At 40.7% G+C, this 25,480-nt stretch overlaps 2 protein-coding genes across 9 annotated transcripts in view; one reads left to right on the forward strand and one right to left on the reverse strand.

The window, feature by feature from the left end:
* Window positions 1-12,726, forward strand: part of FAM13C (family with sequence similarity 13 member C) — a 114,457-nt gene extending 101,731 nt beyond the window's left edge. For 3 of the 7 annotated variants that reach the window (XM_005488046.3, XM_026794090.2, XM_005488047.3), the window contains 7 exons: window positions 210-291; window positions 2,110-2,321; window positions 6,829-6,912; window positions 9,173-9,268; window positions 10,487-10,686; window positions 11,640-11,741; window positions 12,488-12,726. In XM_005488046.3, the coding sequence (XP_005488103.2) occupies window positions 210-291; window positions 2,110-2,321; window positions 6,829-6,912; window positions 9,173-9,268; window positions 10,487-10,686; window positions 11,640-11,741; window positions 12,488-12,611 (900 nt within the window). In that variant the 3' untranslated portion in view covers window positions 12,612-12,726. The remainder of the gene's footprint in view (window positions 1-209; window positions 292-2,109; window positions 2,322-6,828; window positions 6,913-9,172; window positions 9,269-10,486; window positions 10,687-11,639; window positions 11,742-12,487) is intronic. The other 4 variants (XM_014267762.3, XM_014267764.3, XM_074544650.1 and 1 more) reach the window with 3 other exon arrangements.
* A 1,399-nt stretch (window positions 12,727-14,125) lies between these two features.
* PHYHIPL (phytanoyl-CoA 2-hydroxylase interacting protein like) overlaps window positions 14,126-25,480 on the reverse strand; it is a 54,913-nt gene continuing 43,558 nt past the window's right edge. For both annotated transcript variants that reach the window (XM_005488051.4, XM_074544651.1), the window contains exons 2-5: window positions 24,948-25,144; window positions 19,901-20,075; window positions 18,839-18,956; window positions 14,126-15,469 (exon numbers count right to left, since the gene is read on the reverse strand). In XM_005488051.4, coding sequence (XP_005488108.1) covers window positions 14,935-15,469; window positions 18,839-18,956; window positions 19,901-20,075; window positions 24,948-25,112 — 993 coding nt within the window. In that variant the 5' untranslated portion in view covers window positions 25,113-25,144 and the 3' untranslated portion in view covers window positions 14,126-14,934. The remainder of the gene's footprint in view (window positions 15,470-18,838; window positions 18,957-19,900; window positions 20,076-24,947; window positions 25,145-25,480) is intronic.

The following is a 25,480-nucleotide window of genomic DNA, read 5'->3' on the forward strand; positions in this document are numbered from 1 at the left end:
TGTGGCACTGTGTCACAATGGGGAGAGATAAGCCATGACAAATTAATGCCATGCTTGAGCCAGATGCTCTGCATGGCTCTGATAGAGTGCAGTCAGAACTACGGACATTTTGTAGCACGCTGGGGGTAGGGAGGGTTTTATCTGTTTGATCCTTTAACTGTCAGTTCCTTCTCTTTCTTTACATTCTTTACATTTTCCTTTGCATTCAGCCTTCTCATGGTGACAAGACTTCCAATCCTGAGGTTCTGAAGTGGATGAATGCTCTGGCCAAAGGTCGGAAGCAGCTCAAAGGTACATAATAGAGTGTTGCATCCCTGTGCTGCTGAGCCTTTTGGAAGTGGGAGTGTACCTGGAACCTTCTCAAGTCAGTTTTCTAACCTCACTGCTCTGCTTATTTTTCACAGTGTGTGGCAATAAGTCTCCCAATGGCAAGAAAGATATTATGTGATATGGCTTGCCTTGATTCCTGAAAGCAGGGATTAAGTGAGCCAGTTCAGCCTCCATACCAAGGCGGGAAAGGGGAAGGGGGAAACTCCATCGTCTCTCCCTCATCACTGTAAACATTCATGCAAAAGGCAGTGCTGTTCTGAGCACTTTCATGAGGGTCTAAAACACAGAAGTTAAAAGTTTCCTTGCAATAGCACAAATGTAGGTGCAACTGTTTCTTTAGGACTGAGGATACATATCTCTAAGGATTTAATTTATTTTGATCATGAAAACATATTTTTCCTTGATAATAAATTTGGCCTTGAGGGTCAGGTTTTGCCCTTGACCGTCAGCATACCACTCCATTACGTCTGTGGGTGTATCAGATGCTTTCCCTGGGGGAGTCTGTAGCCAAGACTGATTGATTTTTTTTTTGAAGGCTATTTATAATTCACTAAATCCTTTTTTTTTTTTTTTGCTCTGTTATAAATGGATTCTCACTACTAAATAAATTGTAATACTATCTTTCATCTCTGTTCTGGATGTAGTTAATAATGTAGATATAGAGGATGTGGTTGTGGTAAATAAAGAAGTAGAAACTTATCTTTCAGTAAATTTCTTCTGGAAATTCTCCCTTGAGTACTATCCTATATGACTAATAGATGATGATGATGATGATGATGATTACTATTATTATTTCCCCTTGAACTCTGTGTTGCAAATACAGGAAGGGCAAATGGGAAGAAATGGCCAATCTGCATGGTTACTTTTCTGAAGACTGTATCTCTGATTCATCCACTGAATCTCCTGTCCAGAGGGTCTAGGCTTCATAGATCAGCCTCACCTTCACACCCCAAATGCCTCAATCCTGTGACAACCCTTGATTTTTATTATCTTGGATAATGGCACTGCTTTTAAATGAAGCCAGATTCATGAGGATCACATGCCAAGTACAATTGAAATAGAAAGCACTTAAATGTTTGTAGACCCTTCTTCAAATTTGCAAGGCTTGTCTATCCTTTCTAGCTCTTATGGATTTACTAAAAATTACTGGTTTTCCCCTCAAAGCTGGCCTATATCCTCAGATTGTCACAAATAAAAAATTATGTTACTGTTTCTGCATGGATTTCAACAAATTTAGCACAGTTGGAGACATCAATCTCCTGCCTTGCCCAAGGTCTTTCACCAGACAGGCGTGTGCTCAGAACAAAATCTGGTTTTATGGGAGCTAATTCAGATTTTAATTCAATTTCCTTGTTGCTCTGTGCGGGTCCCTGGAGCTCCAGGGGCTTTGGCTTGGTGTCAAGTTAATAGAGTCACACATGCTTTATCACATCCAGGCAGGCTGCTGGCTGGGAAGCTTCTGTCTTCTGCTGGGGTGCTCAGGTGCTCTTCTGCCAAGGGAAGTCATTTAAGAAAGGAGTGGCTTCTCCTTGTGAGGACCACTTGAGCAGCATGGCAGGGTGACCTCTGGAAGGGAGAGGGACAGTTTAAATTGCTCTAGGAAGCAAAAGATGTTACACATTAAAGTGAAGCAGAATTACTTTCCTACATGCCTGTGGTATGATAATAATTGTTAGCAAGGAGTAGGAAAGTTTCAGGTTTTTTTCCCTAGTGGTGTCACAGAAAACTCCTTTGCAAATTCTTCTAATCTATTTACTTGCCATGCATTTTGCCTTTCAGAGCTTAAACTCAGAATGTCAGAAGAGCAAAACTGTACCTCCCCAGTGCCCCAAAGAAATGAGCAGTGTGAAGGCAGTGGCACCTCTAAAGAGGCTGGCACGCAGGAGGCCACTGGCATGGAACCAGCTCCCTCAGTGGAAGAAACCATGGACAGTGTGTTGAGACGACTAAAGGAGAAAAGACAACACTTCAACCTCCCTGAGACTATTAAGGTACTTAAGAAGCATGGCTGTTCCCTAAGAATTCTCTCACCTGAGGCAGATACTGGTGTGTGGCTGGCTCAGGGTGTGCCAGGGAGTGCACATCCTCTGTCTGCTGGCATTGCAGTGCATTTTCTCTCTAATGAGGTGGGAGCTCTAGTGCTGTTCCCAGAAGTGACACTTCTGAGAAGAATTGCTGAGGTGCAGAAGGCTTTTCAAGCAGTGCTAAGCATTTTCTGCTCAGAGAAACTGAGCATGTTTCTTCTCATGTGAAACTGTTTGCCAGGCACTGCAGGAACCTGCTGACTTGAGGCTGTGTGCCCAGAACTGCATACCTGGTGTTCTGAAAGTGATGGCAGCACAAGCACCTTGAGTCCACAGAAACTGTGTGACTAAAAACATTCCTGAAGGTATTTTGATGATAAAAATCCGCTCTCAGCAGAGAAATGCTGAAAGCCTCTGCAGAGTCAGTAGCATGCACTGAGGTGATAGGGACAGCACAACTGTTCAGACTGCTTTTCTCTCCTGAGCTTGTACATTTGTGCTGATCCTGCCCCTTCTTTCCCATGTTCTCAATTACTCTTCTGAATGTAGGAGCAATATTCCATGGAACATGACTGCTTGGCTGGGAAATCAGGTTTTTTGTTTTAAAACCAGTACATACCTTAAATTTTTGCTGTGCCTTCACGTTCCTGGCACAATATGGGGTTCTCTAAAACAATAGGTGCCACCCAAACCCCCACTCTTCTGGGGGCTGTTTTTGCTGTCAGAGGATGCTGTCCTGATGCTACTACAGCCAAGCAGGACAATTAATTCTGCTCTCAAAGGTACCTAAAATCAGTGTTGACAGTAACATTTAGACTTTGGCTGGTGAATTAGAAAGGTGAAGGGGTGAGAGGGTGAGGAACTAAATGCTAAACTATGAAAGAGCTAAGAAATTATTCTGGGTGGATTTCAGTAGCAGAGACTGCCCAGCAGAGATAATTTTTAATTTTTGTTTTGTTTCTATTCTTGGTTCTCAAACAACTAGTTGCTATATAAAAACCAGGACTGTGCATAACAATGCCATGCTTTTCACATCTTGGGTGCTGCATACATGACTGATTTTTTAATTGTTTCTTTTTATGTGCTACTTTTAAATGAAATGGAAAATGTGTTTCATAACCAGAAAACAAAAAAAAAAGGCAACAAAACCATGCTATTCTGTATCTAGCTCTAACATCCTAACAGTGCAGACTGTAGGATAATATTTTCAGTCATTAATTTTTTATTAATGTGGTGAGATCAGATGACCCCAAAACAGATGTCTGGGATGAAACCCAGTCCAAAAAACTTTCTTATAAAAGTAAGTGGGTATCTGTCCCACTCATTTTTCAATTTTTTGGACTTCCCCTAATTTTCCAAGAGAACCTTCTAAATTTAGGAAATTGCAGTGAGGGCTTGAAATATTCTCACAAACAAGGAAGTAATGTAAATTAAATGTTTGCACATGACAATATTTTCCATTTTTCTAAGATCCTATTAATTTTCTTTTTGTTTTACTGTGGAGAGAACTTGTGTTTTAAAAACTGTTAGCAAAGGTGCTTAGTAATACTTATCAAAACTGCTGGGGAACAGAGACTTGAGCAGGAATAAGATGAAATCAAATTGATCTGTTCCAAAATGATATATTTTATTAGCTCTCTAAGCATAACATCAAAAAAGATTGGATTTTGATTATGAGTCATCCTGGACTTTTGGGGGAGAATGAGGTTTGTAGCACCGATGATGTGAAATGAATCAAGGATGTCTGTGGTAACAGCAAAGATCAAAGGCTTCATTTCAGCTACAAACAACTTTGGTTTTACTGTAGATATATTTTATGTGCAACATTTTGTTTTCCATATAACATTTAGATCTTGCACTGGAATCTGAGCTAGATTAACAGTAAACTAGGCAGCAGCTGAAATTTTTTTTTTGATATTTAGTTATTTTGGCCAAAGATAGCATTTCCATGAAAGCCTGCCAAGTTCTCCCCTGAAGTTCCCTGTGGAAAACCTCTAAAACCCAGCTGAAATACATGTGGGAGCATGTGTGTCCTTAGAAAGGTGCAGAGTAAAATCCCAGTATATCTAAAGAGTACAGAGCACAAGACCTGAATAGGAAACAGAATATGGCTTCCAGAACCAAACACCCCTCCTACAAAAAGCCTGTGAGTAAAGTCATTGAATGAGAAAGCAAAGAGAAAATTTGGGTTGGCCTGTGCATGGCTCAGTACCCCACAAAGGGGTTATTATGTTATTGTTTGTATTACATAAATTACACCTCCAAGTATATTATTGGGAGATGGTAATTTATGTAATAGCTCATCTTGGGTTTAGCTACAAGGCTTTAGGAAAAAAAATAGGGTTAAGAGTATAAATGTAGGAGTTCAAGAGATAAAAGGCAAATAAACACAACTTTAATAATACTACTGAAAGAGCTGCACCAAATCCCCCTAAAACAAATGCAAGACCCAGCTCCCAGCTTGGAATGCAATGTGAGAGTTGGGTGGCTGTGCCTCAGTGCCCTGGGGGAGCAGCAGCTCTGGCTCCCAGCCTTTCCCAGAGGGGGAGGGCTGGAGCTGCCCTGATGGGAGCTGGCACTGCTCTATGGAGGTGTCATGTCACTCGTTGCCTTTCTTTATACTTTTGTTTCTAAGTTTGTGTTAAACGCTGCTTTGTAATGAGCCACCACACATCCCCAAGTGGCAGACCAAGGCCCTGGGAACCTGACTCTGTGCCTGCATGGAAACAAAGCACTGCCTTTGACAGGCTCTGGGCAGGCCCAGCCCTCACTGGACTGTCTGTCCTTCTGTCCCCAGTTTGTATTTTCTGTCTGGAAAAACAACAGCAAGCTTTAAGGCATAAGCATGCAGGGAACAGAACAGACTAGTAAGGAAGATAACTGTACACAACATTTTGTGTGCCTCTGTTCCAAGTTATGAAAACCAAACTACTACCTTATCTTTAGGTGAAGTCCTCCTTTCTTTTCTTTATAGATCACAAATAACTTTTGCCTTCTGTATGAATGTTTGTAGCCTGTCCCCCAAGGCTTTTCTCAGACTGGCTCCCTTTATGTATCTGTCTTCTCATCATTGACCCACTTCAGTTCATATTCTCCTTGGCTATGAAGCAGCGTTTCTATTTAATTAGCATTGAATCTCCTGCTGCTGTATGTAGCCTACAGCCCTAAGATGTCTCAGACAATTCTGTAGTTTGTGACTCCAGCTGTCTTCTCTCATTTTGAAATTATCAGCTATTTCAAACTTAGCTGAATACCAACCTGCCTTGAGATTGCTAATAAAATGAGCTAATGAAATAGGCTCAAATGCAAAGCCCTCTTGAGATCGTTTCTCTTGTGTAAAATCAATATTAATGATCACCCCATTTCTTCCCAACCACTCATCTGCTCCAGGCTTAATAGTTTTTGAAAGAATTAACCTTGTATTAATTGCAGAACTAGCTATAAATAAACAAATTAGCTGATTTATAATATTCCTGCATTCTGGTTAGCAGCTCATCTCTTAACATGAATGACAGACAATTTTAGAGTGATTAACTCATGCAGACCTTTTAGGAAAATGTGATTAGCAGGTCTGATTAATGGCTCTGTGCTGTTTTTGCATTTGAGCATCAAAGAAAAAAGGTTTTGCTCCTGTTGAAGTTAATAGCTAGATGCTCTGATATAAGAAGAGTGTCACTTCAAGGTTGATTTATTTTTAAAGATAGGGTCTAATTAATAAAAGTTGTCACTACAAGCCCCCTTGTCATCAGCTCTCTGCAGAAGGGCCCCTGTGTGTGTGTGTGCCCCAAGTCCATGGTTCTTCACAAGACTTCATCTCTCCCACACCTGGCCCTAACCCAAGTGGCTCTGTTGTGACCTGGCAGAGACTCTGGGAAGTGGCATTCACTTCATGTGTGCCTTGGTGTTCTGGCCCAGGTGAAAATCAGCAACTGTCAGGAGCAGGTCTAGCTGGGGAAAGGGAGGCAACAAATACCTGTTACACTGTGTGTTCCCCACAGCACACCTGGGCAAGTACTGATATACCAACACTGAAAAATCAGCGCTCTTTTGGTACCAGTGATTCTTACTGCCATCTTTGAACAGAAATAAGCTGTTGGCCATTGCAGGTTGGGTTTGCATTGCTAGATCTTCATGTTCTACATCCTGACCAGCCAAGGCAAATCTATTTCTCTTTCTTGAATAATTAAAAAGTTGAGGAATGGTCTCTGTGAATTTTTTCAGCTTTCTGAGTATTTTGTCTGGAATGTTGGTTGTTCTCATTTTTTACAACAAAACATACTTAATATATATGTAGTGTAATTTTGGACTCTGTTCTTGCTAAGTTAATGCCAAGTCCCCATTGACCTCAGTGCAGACAGAAATAGAATTCATTATTAATGTTTATCTAGGAAGGAGAGATTATTACACAGATATGTACCTGTACCCTTGTCATGAAATCCTGACTCACAATCTTATAAATAACTTTTTTAAATAGGATATGACAAAAAAGCAAATGGCTTTGGAAAAAATCAATCTTCAGAAATGTCTACTATATTTTGAGAGTATTCATGGACAACCTGTAAGTATGCCATGGAAAGATAGGTAAATTAAAAATTGTCTAACTTCTCTCACCAATATCTTTGGTATATTAAATATATTTAGATGAATTTTACACAATTAACATAATTTTAGTTATTTGAAACTAATTTTCAGGTAGAAATGTTGTTTTCTGATACTGATGAATTTGGTTCATATGTTAGAAATTAAAGTAAAATAAAAAGTGGCTCTGTATCTCTCCATGATTGGAAAATGCAAGGTTTGAGGATTTAATTGGAAGATTATATATTCACAGGAGATTTGACTCTGCTATCATGTATGATTAGAATGTTTTTCAGCTGAGGAAGGTTATATATAGGGCACCATCTGAGATATGTACTACAAAATTACATGACCTGTTGTATATGTTTGCCTTTACTACACAGCAGGACTTAAACTATTTCTTAAAATCTCTTCAAGGGACTTCATTGCTGAATGTAGGTGCAAATAAAAAAATGCCAAAATTGGTGAGATGATGATTTGAAAATTTGTATACACAGCTGAGGAATTTCTTTTTTGATATCAATGTCTGTATTCTTGTGAATGTCTGTTTCTGGCTAGTAGTTGTTGTGGTAAAGGGAACTTGCAACACTGTTTGTCTAAAAAAATGCCAGCTGTCAAAATTATGATCTGACTCTGACCTCCTTTTTGTTCATCTTCTTTGGGCTTGAAATGAGAGCTGAGGGATGGAGTGAGTATGCAAGAAGGGTATGAAGAAATTGTATTTCCTAAGAAGGAAAACAAAAAAAATAAATTATTAGTGTCATGTAGAGGTAAAAGAGACTTGGTTCAGAGAAAGGAAAGAGAATAACAGGGTGCCTTTGCAGCACAGGGTTCAGAGAGGGTGTTCTGAGGGCTGAAGCAGCTCTGTAACAGCAGCCTTGAAACACAGTGCAGTGTGCTGGGGCTGACGTTTGCCCTGTGATGTCTGGTATGGCTCAGCACCATCTTTATCCAGAATTACCTGACAAGGTCTGACAGAGAGACCACTGAGCAGGTTTAAAGCAAAACAAATTGCCTCTTCTGGCTTGTTTGGCATTCCCTGAAGCTCTTATGTGTTGTAGTTAAATGGAACATGATGCTTGGGGAAGAGAAGTGGGATAGGCAAGCCCTGGCATTGCACAGTGAAGGGTGGCTCTGGAAGTGGTCCCCTAGCACTCCATCAGCCAGATGTGTGCAGAGTCACCAGCCTGTGATTGTCTGCTGTCCCCCTTGCTCCTGCTGACCAGACATTTGTCTGTCTGAGCAGCTCTGGACTATTGTCTGTGCCCTCAGCCACTCTGTGTCTCTTCAGACCTGCCCTGTGTTCACTCATCAGAGTGGGTGCACCTGGGCCTCTCTGCAGTGCCAAAAATCAGTGAAACTGCACCGAGGGAGTGCTCATAGGTGTGGATCCAATGGGCAGAGGCTGATGGACTCGGGAGCAAATGACCCTGTTTGGACATTTCACCACTGAGAAAAATGCTATTTTGGGGATCTGGTGTCATGGCATGGTGGGGTGGGGTGGGGGGTGGGGGAGAGGTGGTTTGTCTTGTTTTTGGGGTGGTTATTTTTCCTTGTGGAATTTGCTTTTTCGTTTTTCTTTTCCCCTTAATGCAGTGAGTCAATCAAGTGCACAGCTAGTTTCCTTAAGGCGTGTTTTTGTATTTGTGAACATTTGTGGCTGGATCAGGCGCTTAGCACCTGATTTAAAATCATATTCCCTTCTAAATCAATGCTGCAAGTGCCCAAGAAAGACTAGAACAAAGTAAAAGAACAGATGGTGAATGCCCATTGTGGAAGGCAGTTCAGGTGGGGATTGCAGGCAGCAATCCTGCACAGAGGCAGCTCCATGTGCAGCCTGCAGAGCCTTGTCCCAGGCAGGCTGTGCCATTCCTGCTGCTGTCACCACAGCTCAGGAGGTGAGCTGGCAATGCAAGGCACAGCAGCACACCTGAACTCCTCCTGCTCTAGCAGCAGCCTCAGAGAGAGAATAATTTTCCTCTGTCTGGGCAGTGTGGGTCAAGAAAAGTGAAAAACCATACTGGGTATTCTCTGTTTGAAAATAGATTGTTATTTTCCTTTTCAGAAATTGCACTGATTAAATTACAGTTCCCATGGAATATCTATTGAGGCAAAATACACATCTGGTCATACTCTTCTAATGCCTTTCTCAGCTTTACAGGAGAAAATGAAAATCTTTTAAATGTACTTTTTTTTTTTTTAATTTTTGAGGGCTATGTTTTGTTATGATTTCTCTTTAGGTAACTAAGCAAGAAAAGAGTCTCATGAAGCCTCTTTACGACAGATACAGAATTATCAAGAAACTTCTGGCTGCTCCATCTTTGATCACAACAATTGTAAGTTGGAAGGAATTCATCCAATGTCAAAAAAACATACTAAATGCTGGCTTTGATTTCTACCTGTACGTCCATTTAGCAACAGTAGAACTACTGATACCAAAAACCCTGCTCATTGGTTAATACAGGGTGTTGATAGTTCAAAATGCTCTGTAAAATTCAACTTCTGTACATGCTAGAGGTTCCAATGTACAGCAGCACTTTCTGAGGCAAGAACTTCAGTGTGCTGGGTAAGACATTGAAGGCTGGCATTAGTTTTCCATTGTGGAAAACATTTGCAACACAGAAGGAAACCTCTCTCTTTCCATGAGGGACCCTGCTGTCACTATATCTAACTTTTATATCTTATCAACAATGCTTTTATCAATCATGTGGCACATATATGCAATTTGTAGTACTTTAATATTATACTGGTGTAATGGAATAGTACTGGTCTCATAGTGAGTGAAGACAGTGGAAGTTAATTAGCATGTCTGCCAAAAATACTAATCTAATACTAGTTGGGGCTAGTAGGTCAATTTTAAAAATTATTATTGTCCTGTTAGATGACAGTGTAACTTTACATTTCCTTGAAAAACCACAGTGCAAAGCTTGGCACGCTTGCACACAGGTATTTCATTGAAAAATTTGACTGAAATTCCTCCTAAGTGGTACTTGTTAGGAGCTTTGCCCTGTGGAGATTTTACGTTTAAGCCCTAATTTCAATCGCTCAGCTTTTTTTCTGAGGATGGAGGAATGTGAGCAAGACACCAATATTAGTCTACTCCAGTAGTTAACACTAGTGGCTATAAAACTGTAGAATCTCTTCCTCCAACTCTGTCTACAGTCAAAACATCTGGATATAATATACACACAGAAGATGTGTATATAAGAGGAGTAGAAGTTCCAGCCAGACTGCATTGTTGACATAAATACAAAACGTTAGTTAAGTCTTTGCTACATGTAAGGGCTTTTGGGCACACAGAAATAAATTGCTGGCTGGAGATGCTTGGGAGCAGGGCCAGCTTCTGTCCTTTTCACTCCTGGTAGGCAATGCAACCCCGTAACCCCAGGGGTGCTTTCATGAACAACCTCAGGCAGACCTGGCAAACCTTTCAATATGTGTGTTCTGTTTTGAATACATCCAGGAGTCAGATCCTAATTCTTTAGGTTGTCAGACTATTACTGGAAGCATTGTAATGTAAACAATTAATTGGATAATGTTTTGCATTTCCCAAGCAGGAGGAAGAAGACTCAGATGAAGACCATTCTCAAAGCAGCCATGAGTTATCATCTGGCCCAATGTCTTGCTTCCCTGTTGAAGAGCACCTGTGTTACTCACAGGAGGAGAGTGAGCCTGCACATATTTCACCTCTGGATGAAAAGAAAGTTTACAGGCAAACAGCCTTGTCAATGTCCAATTTACATGAGGCAACAATGTAAGTTCTCTCATCCCCCCTCAAATGTTTTAAAACATTTCTTGTAGACTTTGTAAGTGAAATATGAGCCTTTAAGAGAAATATGAGCCATACTTGTTGCATAGGTATATTCTATACAAAGGAGTGATTTAGTGCTTTGTCATGGGAGAGAGGAGGCAGAGGAGATTCATTGTTTGGGCAGCACACTGCTGGTTTGAGCTGTTTATTCAAACAACTTTTTTTTCTCCAGGAAGAGAAAGGTAACTTTCCTTCCAGGAACAGGTATGTTCTCATACCTTAGGGGATGGTATCTTTCTTTTGTGTTTTGATTGGAAGGTCTTAGATGAATAAATGAAGCTAACTAGACTCTAACACTAGAGATCAAATAAAAATTACTTAATTTCTATGTAACTCAACTCTGTGCACAATAGTTTGCTCATAAGTGCTGGGAAGATATTTCTGTGCATTTTGTCATTATGCAAAAAAAAATTACCAGGAGCAAATGTCATAACAGAATTCTCTCTCTGCTTAAACCCTTATTCTTTGAACACTAGCTAAAACATGGCCTCCAAAAATTATGCTTCTGGGTACCACTAGCATTTCAAGTACATCACAGTAATGATTGGGAACAGCTGCAAATAGGAGCAGGGCTTGCATGTTGACTGTAATTCAGTTACAGCATTTCCTCCTGTGAGATACTGAGCCCTGTCAACTCCGTTAATTCCATGGGGAATTTAGGCCAGTAGCAAGGCTCAGTCCTGAACGCTTCCCCTCTTCCATGGACCAGAGTCTCTGCCTTTCCTTTTATTAGCTGGAACACCAGTAAAAGGGAAGGAGAACTGTGTATGGAGTGAATGGAATGTCTTGGGGCTCTGCTCAGTGCCTGCCAAGGGCCCAGAGCAGAAGCTCAAATGCAGGGCTTTACAACCCTCCCAAGCACAAGGGGGGTTCATGTTCCTGTCTCTGCTCCACAGGCCAGTTCTGCTCGAACATCTCAGAGAAACAAGAGCTGATAAGAAGAGACTTCGCAAGGCTCTCCGAGAGTTTGAGGAGCAGTTCTACAAACAGACAGGAAGGTAATTCAGCAGAGCCCTCTCCTTGTCCCCTTTGGCCCCTGTTTGTCTCTCTGGGCTGAGCAGGCCAAAGGGGCTGCACCTAAGGGCAGCAAAATACCCTGGAGATGTCTGGTCTCTGGAGATGTCCATCTGTCTCTCTGCCTAGTTCCTTCAAAATGTGGTCAGCCATGAGAAAATCCAGGATTTGGGCATCTTCCAGGACATGCCTGCAATGGGTTTATACCCACCTCAGCACAGGATATTCCCTGAGCTGAAGGGAGGCTGCTACAAGTCTCTTTCTGAGAATGTCTGTCTGTAGGGAGTAGACTTGGCAGTTGGGCCATTTTTAAACATCCAGATTTTAAAGCCAGAAGCCACTGGGTTTTTTACCCAGAATTAAATACTGGATATTTTTCACTCGGTTTTTCCTCCTCTTCATTTAGCAAGCATTTTTGTTTATGGGCACTGGTAACAGTGGTAACTGGTAACCATTTTCAAAGCATTATTTTGACTTCTCCATATATATGAGAATCAAGTAATTATGCTTCCACAGCTGTCAAAAAAAGTTATCGAGTATATGAAAATTCAGTGTTTTAAATATGACTTTATTTCTGTATATTAGAGTTTTTTGATCCTGTCAAATTATCTCAGTCATTTACAGTCAGTAAAAAAAAAACAATCCTCATCAGTGGTTGCAGAATTAATTTTTAAGACTGTTTCTCTTCCTACTCATAAAAAATGATGGTGCTTTTATTTGTTTTTCATAGGAGTCCTCAGAAAGAAGATCGGGTACCAATGGCTGAGGAATACTCTGAATACAAGCACACAAAAGCCAAAATCAGGCTCCTGGAGGTTCTCATCAGTAAGCATGATATTTCCAAAACAATTTGAAGTGAATGCAATGCTGTGATATTGTTCTCTAGGGAAAAAAAAAATCCAAACAAACACACAAGTAATGAAAAAGAGAAAGTAATTTTACAGGTCTTGGTCTGCTGCACGATTATTTGACACACTGAGGTTTTTGATGCACTTTACCAATTATAATAGCTGTGATGAGAGAGGACAGCAATATGCAAGAATATTAAGCACGGGTGAGTGGAATATAGTATATATTTTTCCTTTTGAAAAAGCCTTGAAGTGCACTGTGAGAATGTTAAGAAAATAAAAGGATGCTGAAGTAATGTAGATTCTCAGTTTGACCTGCTCTAAAAGTGTTGAGGAAATGTTCTGCAGGTTTTTAGTACATCTTAGTACATGCTAAAGTGCCACACGTTTGTTTCCAGAATTAACATGTGTTATAATTAATTAGTAATGTTGGCTATTAGGGTGCTGATTCACTAGATTAAAAGAAATGAATTTGAGTGAGTGAAGGAAACACTCAGAACATACTCTAGCTGTCAAGACAGAGCTGCCATTCAATTCCAGTGGCTTCAAAGAAAGGTGCATAGGAAGAAGCAGTGCCAGGGCTGGGAGCAGAGCAGTGATGCTGCTTAGGCAGGAAAAGGCCGGAATGAGACTGCCAAACAGAACTAGTGGTGGTGCAGGAATAAGAGAAAGTGCTTGGCAAAATGAAACAGTCACAGGTTGCTGAGAGAAGATGGAACAAATGTACTGGCTGCTGTCCTTTTCACTAGTTCACAGGACATGGCTCACAGAATTTAGAAGTCAGTAAATAGATCAGCTACATGCTAATTTTGATTTCTCTATTAACCTTTGCACTTTGGTTTGCCTGACGCTATAACATTTGCTTCTCTAACTACCAAAGCTCGTTTAAACGCATGCACTTTGTAAAATGTTGAAGTACTTCTTGTGTTATAAATTGCCACATATATCTATAAAACAGGACTAGATTACTGCATTATGCTAAGATATTTTGGATAGATAAAGTACATGGTATATAAGTGAGTGTCACAGTTATCTGATGAGGACTGCTAGACTTCTTGTTTACTGAAAATATGGTTATAAAAAGTTATTTTTCCATTGGAGTTATGCATCTTTCTTAACTTTCAGAACACCACACTTTGTAATATTAAGAATTGTCACTGTTTATGGTAGGCCATTGGTGTGAAAAGTGGGACTAGTAATAGAAAGATTATCAACAGGTTTTGTACTATCAATGAAAAGCAGGGATTCTGGGAAATTCCTACCCCAGACAGAAAGGAGGGAAGAACTACTTAAAGAAAAAAAAAGGGACTGGAACCAGTTGAATCATGTTTAGTGTTTTGCTTTACCTGTCATTTTGTATTGACCACATAGTATAAACAACCTGTTTTTTATCTTGGTAAGAAGAAGATTTTGATTTTATAAAGCCTATTATGTACCAACCATGTTTGTATTTATCTAGTATGTAATGGCATGATTTGGAAGATGTACACATCTTCAAGTAGTATGGAGGAAAAAATATGAACACTAAAAAAAGGAATTTTTTATTTTGCAGCCGTTTGTTGTTTAAGTGTACTGATTTAATAATTTATAACTTAACTTTTATGAATCAGAAATGGTCTTCATAAATCTGTTTTAATTAAAGTCATCTAGAGCAACAGGAACAGATACAGAGCTATTTGAAGTTTACAAACTACATCTTTGATAAGGGAAAATGATTTAATGACATGTATACAATTGATATTAAAATGTAATCTATATATTCTATATGATTGTATAATATTTTATACAACAGTACAAATAAAATATTTTTCTATTATATTTATTATGTCGAGACACAGTTTCTGTTTTCAGTTAGCTAATATAAATAACATAAATAACACTGTCAAACAACATGTTGGAAGTGCTGACATTTCTAGGCTCTGAAATTCAAATCATGCTGCAATTACAACCTTTCATGCTGTTCAGTTATCCCAGTACTTGTTCAGTAGTTAAAATGAATGCATATTTAAACACCATTTATAAGCTGTTATTTTTATTTTGCTAAAGCAGTTTATATAGGATTTTGTTATGTTTGGCAAGAAACAGAAACAATTTTTGCAGCATCTAGGTATAAATGGTTGCCAGAAAGAAATCCAGGACTTCTAATCATTTAAAGCATCGGGGAAACAGAAGGGAAAGAGGGAGAGAAGAGATCCTAAGAAGGCTATTGGAGGTTTTGAAGACCGGTAGTTGCTTTTGGTGACAGCGGCATGTGCATGCTTCCGACAGAACTGTCTGACTATGGAAATGGGAACAGAGGCTTGAAGGCTCCTAAGGAACGAGGGCAGTTTTAACGTCCAACACTGATATTGCAGGTCTTGCAGCTGGGATCTTTCTTTGCATTTGCAGTAGACAAGCTCATTAGTTGGTGACCAGTAATTTCAGCAACTGTGCCAAGGGAGAGATCCACAGGATCAGTGTAAATTACTTCCAAAATAACATCCTGGGCATGATGGTAAACCATGACCCCGTCTTCTTCGTCGCAGGTCAGAAATTTGTTATCTTTTATGTTCAGCTGGGGAAGGCGCTGCTTACAGAACTCATCTCCCGGTGACCCCACCGGGGCGATCACGAGGATGACGTAGTGGTAGGCTGTGTACATGCAGTAGAAGTCTCCAAAGTACAAGTTAGTATTTGGGTTGAAGAGTTTTTCAGCTGCAATCTCATACCTGTATCTTCCATAGGGTGAATCTTGGGGTGGCTTGCCGGTGTTAAACTCAGTGTTGCAGCTAAAGAAGATGCCTTCCAGCTTCCCACTGATCGGAGAGCCATGGCTGCCACTGTTATCCTTAACAGAGGGCTGCATAGCATTCCCATGATGCTCTCTACAAATGAAGCACTGGTATTGTTTATTTTGTAACAAATGGCAAAGAAAAAGTGGAAAGTTAGGACATTATGCTGTTTAGAAACAGGACTGAAGGGACACAAAGGAAACCCATTAAACTGAAAGATAGGGTTAGTGTCAGGGTCTTAGGACCAAGCAATTCAAGTGCCATCAGACTTGGGAAGAACTAGAATAATTCCTGTTCAAGGAGAAAATCTGCTTTTCCAGCCTGCTTTCTCTATCAGCAGTCTGTGTCTCATAAACAGGCAAAAAAAAGCACAAACAAAAAAGCCCCCAAATCACAAATATCTTTAATTAGCTGATTTATTCAGACTTACACTACATTTCTAACAATAAACACATGTTGACAATTGCAAGTCAGTCTCCATATGCTGAATATACTGTTTGTTAATATGTATTTTTAGCATAGGCAGTATATAGTTCATGTAGAACACTGCCAGAAAAAGTTATTTCTGAAGGATGCTTTTTAGAGAGGTTATAGGAAAGAATGTATTGTCTGCCAGTATTTTTTGTCCCCAGATGATCATTTCAAGTCTAATTGGTCTACTGCTGACTTCAATCAGTGCAGAGCTGGGCACAGAGAATTAGGCAATTTGGTTAGTTTCCATTTTGGTTGCTATCCAGCTTCTGCAGTCACTAGTCCTAAGGGGGAAAAATACTATTTTTTTTTTTAAACTTAGCTCAGTTTTATTCCAGTGAAAAGAAATGTACAACAAACAAGTGAATTTTTAAAACACCAAATCCCAAATTGCATTCAGCAGCATTAGGCTGCTAAATTTGGGAAATTACTCCAAAACACCCCCTCTAACCCTCCTTAGCACCTGAGATTTTATGTATAGCAGGGCATTCCCCAGTATTTGTGTCCCACACAACTCTGGACATGCTCCAGTGGCAGCTTTGGCTCCCTCTGCACCTGCAGCCAAATAATACCTGAAAGGGAACCATCTCCTTTTGTAAGTCCTGCAAAACACCATATCTGCTAGGCGCCCTTAGAACAATGTCTTTATACCCACTGACATGACAGACTAAAAATGCATGAGGCTGTGGGGCTGGAGATTCTTATGATTTTTATATTCCCCTCTTGCTTTGCTTTTACTTTTCTTTGTTCCTTCTTTCAGGAAAGGGAAAAATAGCCAAGAAAGAAATGTTCTCTCTCTGCTTTTAACTTGCAACAGGTCCATGTAAAATGGTGCTGTGTGGGAGAAGGTTTTGCTTGGTTAAAGTGGGAGGTAGCAGTCAAAGCAAACAAACTCAGTGTATACATAACAAAACAGCTCTGAATCAACTCAGTAATATCTCCAGCTGTGATTAGTTTTTCATTATTTGCAATCTCAGCAGCACATCTTTATTTTACTCTAAGATACATTTCAGAAGTTTTCTGAGCCATTCAAATACTACCTACTTATTGTCTCAAGCCCAATTTCATAAGACATTGATTGGAGTGGGGGGTATAATTAGTATTTTATGACTGAAGAGGTTAATCAGGGAGAAAAAAAAAGAGGAAAAATAAGGCTGAATAAGTTTAAATAACCACCTGAAACCTCTGCAACCTGAAAAGCCAGGCTTCATTCTGAGAAAGCAGGTTCCATTTCTGTGGCAAGATACTGACATCCAGTGGCCAATTAGGCTAATTATGGTTGCCTTTTTGGGGAATCTGAGCTGCTTTTGGTGCTTCCAGCCCAGGTAAGCTGCAGTGACACAAACACCCCTTCTGAGCTCACCTCAACCCCCTCCATTTGGTGCTGCTTTAGCACCAGGAGCAGCTGCCTGTGAGCCAGTGCTACCAGAGCTTTTCCAGGCTGTGTGATGACACCAGAGGCCATGCAGGCATGGGATGATAAGGAATTTGCCCTAATAGGAAGCATGTGGCATGGGCTTTTAACATAACATACAGACAGGTGTACTGGGGAAGGAATAGCCCTTGTGACTGTGTTAGTCTATTTCTGATCACAAGAGGGGACCATCAGCCACTTCTGGTAGTTTAGCTTCCCACTGGCCTGGTTAAACAGCTTTTTGTCTCCAGCTCACTAAGAGGGAAAACAAACCCATCTCTATTGCTGTCAAACCAAGAAAGAACTTAGCAGGAAGAAGAAAAACAGATAGACTGCAATCAATTAGAGTCACACTTGGCAGAATAAGTCCAATCCCACAGCTATAAATTCACCTCAGTGGCAATTTTCAGCACTAATGAACACAAAGGCAGATGCACTATGATTACATAGCTGAAAACAAAGCAATGTGAGGATCAGAACTGCACAGGCATTTCCCTTCCATGGTATCCAGCCCAGGATGGCAGCAGTGGTTATGGTTATCAAAGAACCTCAATTTATTCTCTACCTCTACTGAGTTTTGCAGCTGTGTCCCTATGTGCAATAAAATAATCCTTCCAAAACACAGAAGGGGAAGAGCAAGCCCATGCTCTGCAATATCCAACACACTCTAGGAATAAATTACATACCAAAGACTACAAAGTGGGAATGTTTCCAAATATAGTGGAGTCTGTCCTTTGAAGCTGGATTGCCTTGAGTTGTTTTAAAAACTTTCCATTCTAGGCAGGTACTAGTGGGACACTCACTCAGAACTGAAATTATGTGGCCCAGCAGGAGCCCTATCTCCTGATGAATATTAAAGAAGTGCAGTCAGTGGTGCAGCCTTCCAACACACTGCTTATCTCTCATCCATGTTCTTCTAACGAGCTTTGACTCCTTCTATCAAAAAATCTGCTTTTCTCTTATCCTGATGATTCCCACCTTGTGTGGAGGGCACACTGGGTCTCCAGCAGAACAGGGAACCTACCTCCAGCTATCCTGTTTTGTCATTCCAGCTGAAGCATGGTGGTTTAACACTGTCTAAACATAATGCCCTCTTCCTCCCCACATGATCTATAAATTAACATTCAGATTGCAGAGTCTGTATAACTGCATTTGAACATGGAAATAGGGTGGTTGTACATGGGAGAGCAAATATTTGAGATGGAGCTCTCACATGCAGGTAAATGCCTGTGCACACTGTTGTACACTCCTACTGTCAGTCACCTCACTCTTAATTTCTCAGTACCGTGGAAATATTTGGCTACTAAACTCTCCATTACGGTTACAGATGCTTTTATGAGGTTGGAGTCCCTGTGAGTACCTCAGTTTCTGCTTCAAAACAGACTTTTATTGCCTAATGGAGGTGCTGAGTTAAGCAAGGAGAAAGAAATGAGTTGTGTTTTATTCTTTGCCTTCCTCTGAATGGGCCATAAAGCATACAGGCATTCTGCTCCAGCTTCAGCACAGCTGTCTCTATTTACTTATTTTCATTACTCCTTTAATTTGCCAAAGGACTTTGAATATGTTGAGTTTCTTACCTGATATAATCAAAGTATTCTTTGTGCTGATTCCGATAAAAAACAGACAGTTTAAGCATACGGCCTGCAATCACTTCAGCTTTTTCCAATAGCTGTGTTAGGTGAACTTTTGAATAATCTGGAAAGGAAAGACAAACTGCTAGTACAGGGGGCAGGAAAATCCACAGCACTCTCCAAAAGCCACAGACACACGCAGACTGAAAACTTGGCAATATTCATCACATGACGCCCCAGTTTTCAACAGTGGCAACAAGCAAATCAGATGGCAGGAGCAGGTGTTTGTGATTCTCCCCACTCCTTCCTCATGAAGACTCTGCAAGCCTGCAGCAACTTTCAGCTCAGGATTTCCTGTGTCAGGGCTGGTTGCCCTGTATTTGGGACTGCAGTGCAACTCAGGACTGCAGAGGAGCTCAGGACTGCCCTCTCTGGCTCATATCAGCTGATAAACTGTTAGTTACAGTATACATGGTTGTGAGCCAATAACCAATGGCAGTACTAACAAAGCTTGCTCAGGACCCAGCTTAAATGGCTTCCCAACCAACGTGGGATTCATACTGAGCTTGTCTCAGTCCTCAGATTTCACACAGGTTTACACAGTGGCAGCAAGTCTTGTTCATCCAAAGGAAGCCTTTTAAATCAAATACAGGCCAAAGTGACCCTCGAGATGGGCTGTTGATGGTGCTGAGGCTTTGCAGCATTCAGAGAAGGCAGAGCAGCAGAATGTCTTAAGCCGTCAGGGAGCTGCCCTTCTACCTGACCCCACGTGCTGGTAGCCAGTGACAGGCACACAGGGGGCCCTTTCCTAGCCTGGGACAAGCAGTGGTGCCAGGCACAGCACTTTGGGACAGCTGAGCTATGGCACAAGCAAAGGGCAGTCCAGCTGCTTGTGCTTGACGTGCCAAACCTCAGCACATACAAAGGCTAAAGTGTGAATTCCAGTTTCCAGGGGTGACTATTGAAGGGCACCAGCAGAGCTGGCACTGGCAGGTGCCCAGCCCAGTGTGGCAGCAGAGGCAGCACCCATTGACTGCAGCCTGTGGACCAGGATCCCTCAGCTGTTACCTGCGGTGCAGAACTCGATGATTTCGCTCCACTCGGACACGACGTAGTCGCCATCGACCTGCTTGGAGGCCGTCTGCACCGCCACCGTGTACTCCGTCCTGGGGCTCAGGAACCAGTGCCCACGCACCGTCATGGGCAGCGGAACAGCCTTGGCCACCAGCTTGGTGGGCACATCCTGCACAAACAAAACACCAAGGGACACACAGGTCAGCAGTGGCACCAAACCAATCTGCCACCCTTTCTTTCTCTGCTTTTGCAGTAGCCCCCAACCCTGGCTTTTCTCTGCAAACTCGAGTTATTTCCCACAGTTTGTGGGTGCAGCAAAGTAAGCAGTACCAGAGGACTGTGGTGTAAGGTCTGTTCTAAGAGACATGGGGATAACCTGCCTGTATGAATGAATGATTTGTTCCAAGTGACTGTAGAGTAATACTATTATATATAGCCCAAATATATAATTTTCTCTAGGGTCATTTATGCTTACATATGCAAACAAAGAAAGACATGCCGTTGAGAACAAAGCTATCTTAATTTAAGAGATTCTTGTGCTCTCACTAGTTTCTTTTGGCCAATATAATCAAACAAAATTCCTCCTGCTGTCAATCAGTCCAGTTACACTGCTGCTGCTACCTTCCAAACTAAATTTCAACAGAGATAATTAAGCACATTGCAGAATAACTGCGGTTGGTTCACATCTTTCAAAATACCCTTGTGTACAGCAATGGCCAGAAGAAGCAAACAGCTTGAGCCTATCATTGAACCTCTTGCTTTCCCCTCCACTGCCCCTTAAAATCTTCTATTTTGCTCTTTGAGGATATCACAGCCCCAGGGTGCAACCAAGAAAAATAGCTGCTTGTTGTAGTTGAAATACTTGATTTCAACAGTACCAAAGCCTTTGGTACAGACCACCAAAGGACACAAAAAATGGAACAATGGGACATTTTATGCAAGAACTGTGAAGGAAAGGACTCACAATGGAGTTCAATGATTCTCTGTAGTGTACCTGAGAAGCTGTGATAGAATGAGAGATATTTATTACTGAATATTCACCAGTAATAACAGAATAGTAAGACAGCTGCCATGTGAAAAGTGGGCACTTTAAATAACATCCTTAACTGTCCACCTATAAATCCTAGTCCACAATCATCTACCTATATATAGTAGTCCTACACTAGGACTATAGGTAGATAGTAGGCCTATAGCATAGTAGACTTTAAAGGAAAAAAGTAATAGAAGGGAGATATTTCCTGGTCATGATCTCTAAGCAAGATCTGAAGGATTTTTTTTCCCCCTTGTCTTCTGTTATGGAAAAAGATCTTTCTCCTTTTGTTTTCCTAGCAACAAAAAATTGTCTTCAGTTTCTGTATTAAGAAACTGTAAAATTAGCAGCTTGAGATATTACAAGAATTTATGTAATTGAGTGATAATCCAGGGTAAAATTTGGTTGTCATGATTTGTCTTTTGCCAATTATCATTTAAATCAAATAATAGTTGGATGAAAACTTTATCTAGAAAGGAGAGAGTTGTGCTACAATTCATAATATGTAGAGAAAAATTACAAAGAAAAAAAAACAAATAACAAATGACATTTGAAGCTACCACTCCAGAAGGCATCCCACTGGACTGAGTCTGCTACTGCTAATGCAGTCAGCAGGTGCCACAGTTAACATCATTGCTCTTCCTGTCACCTCTTCCTGGGTTATTGTAAAAGAGCTCCCACCTGGGTCAGATCTCTGTGCTCACACCCCAGAGGTGGCTTTTTCCCCATTAATTTTGTCAGTTTTCATGTAACATTAAAAGCCTTGTTGCCCCATGTGTCAAAGCTTTACTCTCCAGCTGTGCATCAGCTACCTCCTTTAACCATACCAAAAAAAGGGAAGGACTACAAAAAAAAAAAAAAAAAAAAGGGGTAAAAAGGAAGGGGCAGACCACAGCCCTGAGGGATTTCTGTCTTGCACAGCAGGAGAGGAGGGGCAGATGTGATGCTTCTCACAACTCTAATCCACTGTTTTTTTCCTAAGCAAACACCACTTTTTTAAAGGCCACAACAGAGAAGAAATATTCAAATGTTCACATTGAGGATCCTCTGGGGATTCTCCACTTCTCCCTTTCATCTTCTGCTCAGCTCTCATTCCTGGCTGAGCCACCAAAGAAGTGCAAAGCAGGTACTGTGCCAGTTCAAGGAGAGCCAGGATTCTGGAGTGCCAGATGGCTGCTCCACTACCAGCACCCACCAGACAGCTCCAAAGGTACCTGGATGGCAATAATTTCTAAGAAAAGCCTGGGAGCTTTGAATAACTAAGTAGCAGCAAGGTGTATGAATCACTCTACTCTCCTTTTTGGGAAAAGGGGCAGCTTTCAGTCTTCAACTTTCTCCCATTTCATGTTACCCTTCCCTTTGCCAGGTCATCTTGTAGAACACATAATGGGAACTCAGCAAACCCAGATTCTAGTCCCAGTTTTGTTAAATATTTGAGTATTTTTCTTATTACATGGGACTAATCATATTTCTATATTTTAAAAAAGAGAGGAGATAAGCAAAATGAATTGAAAAGAAGACAAAAATCTTATTGCAATTCTAGTCTTTGTACACCAGTACCAATACAAACCTTCTCCTTCACAGAGATGATGACAATAGTCAAAAATAATAAAACTTTATGCACCATAAGTATGCTGAATATACTTTATATATTTGCCAACAGAAACAGTATTGGAAGGTGGAATCGTTCCCAGGAACACAAGAAAACAAAGAGCATGGAGCTCTTTGTTCACCTGATAGATCCATGTCTGAGCATGGATCTATCAGGTGAAGTCTATATCCCAAGCCATCTGAGCAAACTGATACTTGTAGTAAATTCTGTCTAAGTTAGAAAACAAGCTGGTCCCTTGTGTTAACACCTGTGACAGAGATGGGCACTTGCAGTGCTTTACCCTACCTGTGAGCTAGGTAAGGATGGATTCTCCTTGCACAGGCCAGGGTGCTGGATGCCTCCTAGGAGTAAATCCCAATGCTCTGTTTTAAATCTATGCAGTTGGGCTCATTGTTTTGTCTCTAAAAAAGCTCTGCTAGGAGCTAGGGCAGTGCCATCCCCCTCCTTTATGCAAAAGCTTTGTTAGGAAGTCAGGGCATGGGTGGGGACTGAAATCTGTTCCCTGCTGTGAGGATCCAGTGCTGGGCTATCAGCTCCTGCTGCTGAGCTTCAGCTGGGAAACTCCTATGGCCCACCTTAGAGGGAGGAAGGATGCTTGTCTTGAACCACACCTGGCTCACACATTTGGAATCTGAGCACTTCAATTATCAACCAAATTTCGTTCTAGAAGTTGTGCTAGAAATTGCTCAGTACTGAAGATGCATGAAAGCAACATCCACATGGTCTGGCACAAAGCTGGATTATTCAGTCTATGTTTTACTATTGTCCACCCTCTCTCTACTCTCTGGATCTCTGTCATTCAAGCTTGGGAATAAAACCATCAAAAAATCACACAAAAAAATCTTAACCAAGTCACTAACAAAATTAATAGCAATAAATTTTTAGTTAATTCTGACAAGACATCCAAATTATTCATAATTTTAATTGTAGATTTTAGTCTTCTGTTCTCACAAAACCAATTACCTTTGTCCTTTGACAAAACACTACTGCACAATAAAAAGCTAGGGAATTGCTGAGAAACACAAAATAAATCTAATAGCTTTTCTTTATTCTACTACCAACATAATTTCTCCCCCTTCCATTCTATTCTCATTGCTGTGATAAAGATTCTGAAGTGTATGTGGTGTTTGCTCTACTAGGATGGCTCTACTTTTCACAAAAATAAATGTTCCAAGAATACACCAGTTAGCACATGAATGAAAAAACATATAGAATAATAAAATACATGAAATTAGAAAGAATCTATCCCACTTTAGAGAGTATATTTATTCCTGCAGTGTAAAATGGGAATTCCAGTTCAAAGGCAGTCAGTCCAAAGTTAGTAAGAAAAAAGCAAAAGTACCCTGCTTTATTTGCTATTACTATTAAAAATGGGGCATAATACATGCCTATTATAACATTAGGTTTAGTAGTGCTTCACACACTGGTTCCTAGCAACTGCAACAACATGGCCAAAAATGTAAAATTCTCAATTTCAATAAATAGTAAGTGATTTTTCATTACTCTTACTGCATATGTTACTTCCAACCAAAAACAACAACAATAAAAGGTCAAATAAGAAAATTATACACCTGCCATTAACAGAAATCTCATGAAAAATACTCTCACAATAAAAAGCCTCAGAGAAATTGGTGGCAATATCTTCTGTTTATCTCACTGGCTTAGAAACCAACAGTTATTTAGGTGCTGGGAAAATTACAGCCCTTACATTTGTTTGGACAGTTATTTGTGTCTTTTAGACAATGCCAACATAATTTTTAAATTTGAAGAATGTTTTATCTCAATGTTTCTCTAGACATCTCAGTATTTCAACTGTTCTGAGGTCAAAGCAAATTTTGCTGGATTTGGTAAGTAAAGCATTTGCAGATCCTGCAATGCCTTCAATATGTTCCTGCACCAGAGGCTTGAGGAAAGAGGCCAGATGAATATTCAGGTCACAGTGCTGAATGCTGCAAACTAAAATTGCTGGAAGCCTTCCTGAAGTGCATTAGAATTTGTGGCTCTCTGTTAGAATGATATGTGTTGCACTCAGGAGTCTGTCACTGAATGAGGACAGGCAGAGAATACACACATTTTGTAAATATTGATGAAGAGCTAGTCAGGAATAAAAATGGCAGTCTTGCACTACATTGCAGAGGTACCAAAAATGCTTTCAAATGAAACAGAAAAGGTAATGTGCAGTTCTCTGTGAAACAAATGTATTTTTTTGTACGTGCACACAGGCTGGAGACAGAGAAGGTACTTTGGTAAACCAAAATTCCACCAGATTAATCAAAACCCACCTTTGCTGGATATCCAATTCCTGTTTCCCATGGCCTGGCTTTGAAAGGTTAATTAAACACAGAGATTCATTTGTTTAAAATCAAGCATTTGTGCCTTGATTTTTAAATGAAAATTACCTTGTGTTTGAATTTGTTGGAATTCTTGTTTTCTTTCTTGTTGAGATCGATGAAGTAATGAGTAATGCGATCCTTGGATTTAGAATCCATGTCCCAAGAAATCTTGAAGGAGTCACACGTGATGTTACTTATTTTGATGTTGTGTGGGACTGGAAGCTCCTCCATCTCTGCAATCCCACTATCTTGTGATTTATTCCCTGCATGGAAAAGAAGCACAATTTGTTCAGTGAAGGACCCAAATAAGGACAATTAGTTCAGTATTTTGTGGGCTCCAGTACCAGCACATCCCCGAACAGCCTCTCACAAATTCTCACAGGGGGTCCCCAGCAGCCACTGGGGGTACAGTTACACAAGTCTGGGTGTCAGTGATGGAAAACATTGGAAAGGGATGGAATTCCTCAGGTGAATAAGCACTATAACGGTGCACAGAGTGGCTGCCATCAGCACTGTGTGTGCTTGCAGGCTGACAGGACAAAGCACCTGAAGCTATCAAGTGCTCCAAGGTTCAGTTAAGGAGCCAGCAATGCCCACAG

This window comes from Zonotrichia albicollis, chromosome 7 (assembly GCF_047830755.1).
Source record: "Zonotrichia albicollis isolate bZonAlb1 chromosome 7, bZonAlb1.hap1, whole genome shotgun sequence".
Taxonomy (NCBI): Eukaryota; Metazoa; Chordata; class Aves; order Passeriformes; family Passerellidae; genus Zonotrichia; species Zonotrichia albicollis.